Here is a 6,000-nt window from a genome sequence, read left to right as displayed (position 1 = left end):
TGCCACAGAGTCTAGCCCCCTATCCTATTGACCCTGAATGAGAGGAAAAACTCTTGGTGTGTTAATGTTTCAGAAGGGGCCTATGGCTTAGATATTATCTGAATATGAAGTCTGGACAGTCTGTAATTGTTTAGGACCCAAACAAGCATGTGGACAACAGGTCAACATTTTTGTAAGGGAGCCCTTTTAAATATTTCTTTTGTAAAAGTTAGTAAAAAATGACAAAATTCAATTGCTCTCTGGAGAATTGGTATGGCACACTTGGAGACTCCGTTTAATTATTAAAGTACGGAACAGAGGGATATCAGGCTTGCTTTCAGGACAAATGTTGATGCAACCTTTACTGCAGAGCTGCTGCTGATGCCTCCGATATACTGAATGTCAAAATGTATAGTGATATGCAATCATGGGCTTGGGTTTTTTAAAATAAATAAATGAGAAGGGAGTTGTTCAATAATTTAGTGATCAAGTTTACATGGTAGCCTAAATCTTCTGTCATGTTCTACATGGTAATGAAAATAGTATTTTTTCCTGAGTGCATGTCACAGTTACAATCCATAGATAGTGCCCAATGTCCTTACCAGTTTCAGAAATTAGTTTTTCTTTTAGCTTCAGTTCGACAGAGGAGTATTGCCACTCTTCCTTTGGCCTATGGTTTTGTCCTCTTGCGTGTATCTTGGAGCTGCTGACCAGTTAAATCTACTGGAGACTTTTATGCCAAAATAACTTATAGTGAATGGTGGTTATTCCCGTACCCTCCACCCCCAAATGTTTAACAAACAAAACAGTTTACTAACGAGTTGCCTGTTGCACTATAACACCATAAGTCTATAGCAATAAGTGCTGAGACCTCTCGAGAGATCCAATGCATTATAAATACCATTTCCTTGATTTTTGTTCTCCACTCTACTTATGTTTCTGGCCCTTTTCCTTTTTTTATAAATATATTTATTTATTTCTCCCTTGGTTTTCTAAAATGCAGTTCTTCAAAGAACATTTAAGTTTTTGTCTTTTGTTGTCACTGAGTGTTCATTCTGTAGCAAGTACATGGTCCATATGACGGATATTCTTTCGCATGCGTGAAACAACGCACAAGTAAACAACAAAGATGAGACACAGCAATGCCACGGCTGTGAAGAAAAAGAGGAGACCAGCAAACAAAGAAGGGCTCACAGGTAACTGAATCAGCTGGCTTTCTGCTGGGATCATGTTGGTGAGGTTCAGCATGTAACCAAGAGACCATGCTATACTGCTGTTACCAACCTGAAATGTGAAAAAGAAAAAATTCATATCAACTTTTTTGCTAAAGGCCAGAGAATCCAAAAGCTGCAGCACAGCTGACACTGGCAACTATTCTAAAAATACTGGAGGCAAGGCCTTAGCAAAAGGCATGGCTACACTTGCAGATGTAGAGCGCTGTGAGATAAACCAGCCCTCGGAGACCGCAGCAGGGAAAGCGCTGCCGTATGTTTACACGGTCAGCTGCAAGCGCACTGGCGTGGCCACATTTGCGGCACTTGCAGCGGCATTGGGAGCGGTGCATTATGGACAGCTATCCCTCAGAGCACCCTCTTCCTATTCTGACGCTGTGGCTTGTGGGAAGGGGATGGGGCATTCTGGGTCCCGTCCGAATGCCCTGTGATGCATCGCTTTGCATCCCAGCAATCCCTGTGCTTCAGTCTACATTTGGCGCCGTCTTTCAAAGTTTTTTGTACTGGGTGCTCTGTCTTCCCTTTCAGTCCACGGGAATGGATCCTGAACTTGTGAGGAATATGCTGATGAGTCTCGCCAGCAAGTCATGAATTGCAGTCAAGTTACTCCTTAAGCTACAAAGTGACAGTGAGGAGTTAGACGATGATGTCGACTCGCGTAACGCATACAACACAAGATTGCTTGTGGCATTTACGGACATGCTCACCACAGTGAAACGCCGCTTTTGGGCTCAGGATACAAGCATTGAGTGGTGGGATCACATTGTCATGCAAGTCTGGGATGACGAGCAGTGGCTGCAGAACTTTCAGATGAGAAAAACCACTTTCATGGGACTGTGTGCTGAGCTTGCCCCCACCCTAGGGTGCAAGGACACGAGATTGAGAGCTGCCCTGCTGGTGGAGAAGCGGGTGGCTATTGCAGTCTGGAAGCTGGCAACTCCAGACAGCTGCCGATCGCTCGCTAACCAGTTTGGAGTGGGAAGGTCAACTGTTGGAATCATGTTGATGCACTTTTGAAGGGCCATTAATCGCATCCTGCGCGGAAAAACCCTGACTCTGGGCAATGTGCGTGACATTGTGGTTGGCTTTGCACAAATGGGTTTCCCTAACTGCAGAGGGGCGATAGATGGGACACATCCAATTCTGGCACCAGACCACCTAGCCTCCAAGTACATAAAGCAGAAGGGGTATTTCTCTATGGTTCTCCAGGTGTTTGTGGATCACCGTGGGCGTTTCACAGATATTAACACAGGCTGGTCCGGAAAGATGCATGACACACGCATCTTTCGGAACACTGGCCTGTTCAGGAAGCTGCAAGCTGGGACTTTCTTCCCAGACCAGAAAATCATTGTAAGGGGAAGTTGAAATGCCCATAGTGATCCTTGGAGGCCCCGCTTACCCTTTAATGCTGTGTATCATGAAACCCTACACAGGGAGCCTTGACAGCAGCAAGCAGCGGTTCAACAACAGGCTGAGTCGGTGCAGAATAACTGTTGAGTGTGCTTTGGGCCGTTTAAAGGGCTGCTGGTCCTGTCTGTATGGGAAGCTGGACCTGGCCAATGACAACATCCCCACAGTTATAGCCATGTGCTGTACCCTCCATAACATTTGTGAGGGGAAGGGTGAAAGCTTCGCTCAGGCATGGACCTCGGAGGTTCAACACCTGGAGGCTGAATTTGAACAGCCAGAGACCAGGGCTATTAGAGGGGCCCAGCGCAGGGCTGTAAGGATTAGGGATCACTTGAGGGAGCAATTTGATGCTGCGGCCACCAGTAATGTTTGGTGCCCTCCACAGGAGTGAAGTGCAGTGGTTCCAATGCTAGTAGGCATCTGTGTTTGCTACATACGACGCCACTGACTTGCGGCGCCTGTTGCTTTCCTGGACTACAGTATCTTTTACTTAATGCAATAATGTTTTCAAAGCCAAAAAAATCATTTATTGAAAAGAAACAACTGCTTGGGAAACAAAAAGGGCATGACACATCTGATCTCTGTGGGAGGATGGAAGGGGGCGGGGTGGGGAATGGGACAATCACAGATTTGCGTATGTCCTGTTATCATACTCAGCCTTCCTGTCTAGAGTGCTGTGCAATGAGTGCTGCACTTCAGGCTGGCTAAAATGCATGGTGATGGGGGTTGAGTGCAGTGTGTAAGGGTCATAGTTTACAGGGCTGGGTGGTGAAGCTATGGGTGTTGGAGGCAGCTGGTGGCGATAAGAACCCGGATGTTGGGGAAAGTGGCTTGGCGGTGACATGGGGGCACAAGGGAAAGTTTTGGGACAAGGGCTGGGGGTGCGGGCGTGGGCTTTGTCTGCATTGCTACGAGCACCTGTATCGAATCTGCTTGGCGCTCCATAATGCTTAACAGCCGCTCCGTGCTTTGGTGCCAGCGATCTGCATTCTGCTGGCGGACCCTCCTTTCACTCTCCCGCCACTCCTGCACTTTTTGATTTTCATTAAGGGACTGCTGCATGACTTTATGCAGCAGGTCCTCTTTGCTTCTTCATGGACGCTTCCTGATTCCTTGGAGTCTTTCGGCCGTTGATAACAAGGAAGGCTGGGATCTCAAGGTTGCATCTGTAAAGCCAAAATGCAACACTTAACAGAGGCAGCATTGTTCACACCAGACAGAGCAATGATTCGACCGAACTTAAAGACAAGTACAGGGTATACAATAGCAGAAATTGCCTGTCCCAAAGCAAGCGCACGTAACCCACAGGAGCCCCAAAATGGTGAGTAAGCAAAGGGGCAAGGGGGACTGGTTGTTTCACGGCTGTACTGTCCTCTGGGGTTCTGTGCCTTGGGAAGAGCCAACAGCTGCAGTGGGCCCCTATACTGAACACTGTCCCCACATTTTCCACAGGATGAGTTCATCCTGGAAGATATCTCGTTGCTGAGGGTGACCCAGGAAGCAAGGGAGGGTCTGCTACTACAATGTGGCTTCCGTCCTGGCCCATATGCAGCTTGCCTGTGTGCAGCAATGGTGCCCCCGCCTCTCATGGCACAGTGGCGCAGACATGTTAGCCTGACTGGGACAAGGAGCACAGTAGCTCTGCCAAGGAACCTGTGCAAGCAGATTGCCCAGCTTCTGCATGAGACCTTTGAAGAGATCACTGAGGCTGATTACCACGATGTGAGAGAGCACATAGACTCCCTATTCTGCATCTAGGCATGCATGCAACCCTAACCCCCCTCACCCCGAGAGCCCGCACTGAACAACTACCTTCTCAAAAGCCACTTACCGAGCACCTCCTCTGCTGTTCTTCCACAAGCACCGTCCACTGCGAATGGCTGCCTTCCTCCTGGCTTGAAAACAGCTCCTGGCTGCATGCATCTAGGGATGCTGGGCTGTCCCCCTCCTCCTCAGCACCCTCACTCATGCTTTCCTCCTCCTGCCTTGTTGAACTCTGTGCTGCTATGGCCTCAAGCGTCCATGGTGCTCTTCAGAGTGGAGGTGGGCTTGCCCACAAATATCGCGTCCAGCTCTTTTTAGAAACGGCAGGCCACGGGGGCAGCATCAGAGCAGCTGTTTGCCTCCCGCACTTTGTGGTTGGCATTCCGCAGCTCCTTCACTTTAACCCTGCACTGCAGTGTGCCCCTTTCCATCATGTCCCTTGATATCTGCCTGAAGGTATCATAATTCCTACAGCTGGAGCACAGATGGGACTGGACAGCTTCCTCCCCGCAAACACTGATGAGGTCCAGCACCTCGCCATTGCTCCATACTGGGGATCATGTGGCGGCATGGTCACCTGGAAAGATGCGCTGAGAGCACTCCACGCCTGGCTGAGTAAACAGGAAGGGGAATTTCAAAATTCCCAGAGAATTTAAGGGCGGGTCTGATGGTTGGTCACCTGAGGGCAGGGCAGTAGAGTTCAAAGTGATGACCAGAGTGGCTAGAACAAGCATTGTAGGACACTTCTGGAGGCCGATCAGAGTGCACTAACAGACCAGGGCGTCCACACTGGTGCCGTGGCACTCCAGACAGGGCGCAGCAAGTGTTATGTTTCTCGTGGAGGTGGATTACCAGGAGCGCTCCAGCCCCGGAGTCTGGGAGCTCTACGTGCCTTGCCAGTGTGGACACCTCAGGACTTAGGGCACCCGGGGCTGACTAAAAGTGTTCTAACTTGCAACTGTAGCCAAGCCCAAAGGTGTGCAAGGATTTTTGGAGAACAGGTACGTCCCTAAATTTTTCAATATTACATAGAGGGATGAAAGTGGAATCCTGTAAAGTGAGCAAAAAATCATTGTATCTCAGTTTCTATATCACCTGGCTTAAACAATTGAGATAAAGACATCTGATTGGATCCCACACTGAGAATGAGTAGAGTATGGCTCTGACTATCTCATCTATTTTATCTTAATCTATCCTATTTAGAATGTGTGTGTGTGTGTGTATATCACTATAAGTATCTTAGTTTGAAGTACAATTTAAGATATCAGCAAGCATAACAATTATAGAACTGGACTCTGCTTTCACCATCCTGGTGTTTGTCTACTTACACTTGAATTAAAAAAAAACCACACACACACACACACACACACTTTAACCCTGAATTTTCAAAAGACAGCCTCTTACAAAATGGCACCTACAAAAAAAAGGCCAGGAGAAAGCCCCAAATCAGTCAGTCACTCTTATTAATATTAACTCTTGTTCTAGTGCAATATTGTTGATTGCCGTAGCTCCTCAGTATTTATAAAGTCATTGACCCCCTTCTTTTTGCCCAACACAGGAGAAAGGGGGATCGTTTGCAGCCAACTGGTGAGATTAGGCGGATTGGTTGGAGACT

The 6,000-nt window shown here is 47.9% G+C and overlaps 1 protein-coding gene across 1 annotated transcript in view; it reads right to left on the bottom strand.

Moving 5' to 3' along the window:
- Positions 1-1,029: 1,029 nt before the first annotated feature.
- Positions 1,030-6,000, bottom strand: part of ENTPD3 (ectonucleoside triphosphate diphosphohydrolase 3) — a 28,942-nt gene continuing 23,971 nt past the window's right edge. The window contains exon 10 of the mRNA XM_077809297.1: positions 1,030-1,263. Within this exon, the coding sequence (XP_077665423.1) occupies positions 1,030-1,263 (234 nt within the window). The remainder of the gene's footprint in view (positions 1,264-6,000) is intronic.

This window comes from Eretmochelys imbricata, chromosome 2, assembly GCF_965152235.1.
Source record: "Eretmochelys imbricata isolate rEreImb1 chromosome 2, rEreImb1.hap1, whole genome shotgun sequence".
Lineage (NCBI taxonomy): Eukaryota > Metazoa > Chordata > Testudines > Cheloniidae > Eretmochelys > Eretmochelys imbricata.
The sequence above is the reverse complement of the archived record's forward strand: the minus strand, read 5'-3'. Positions and strand labels throughout refer to the sequence as shown.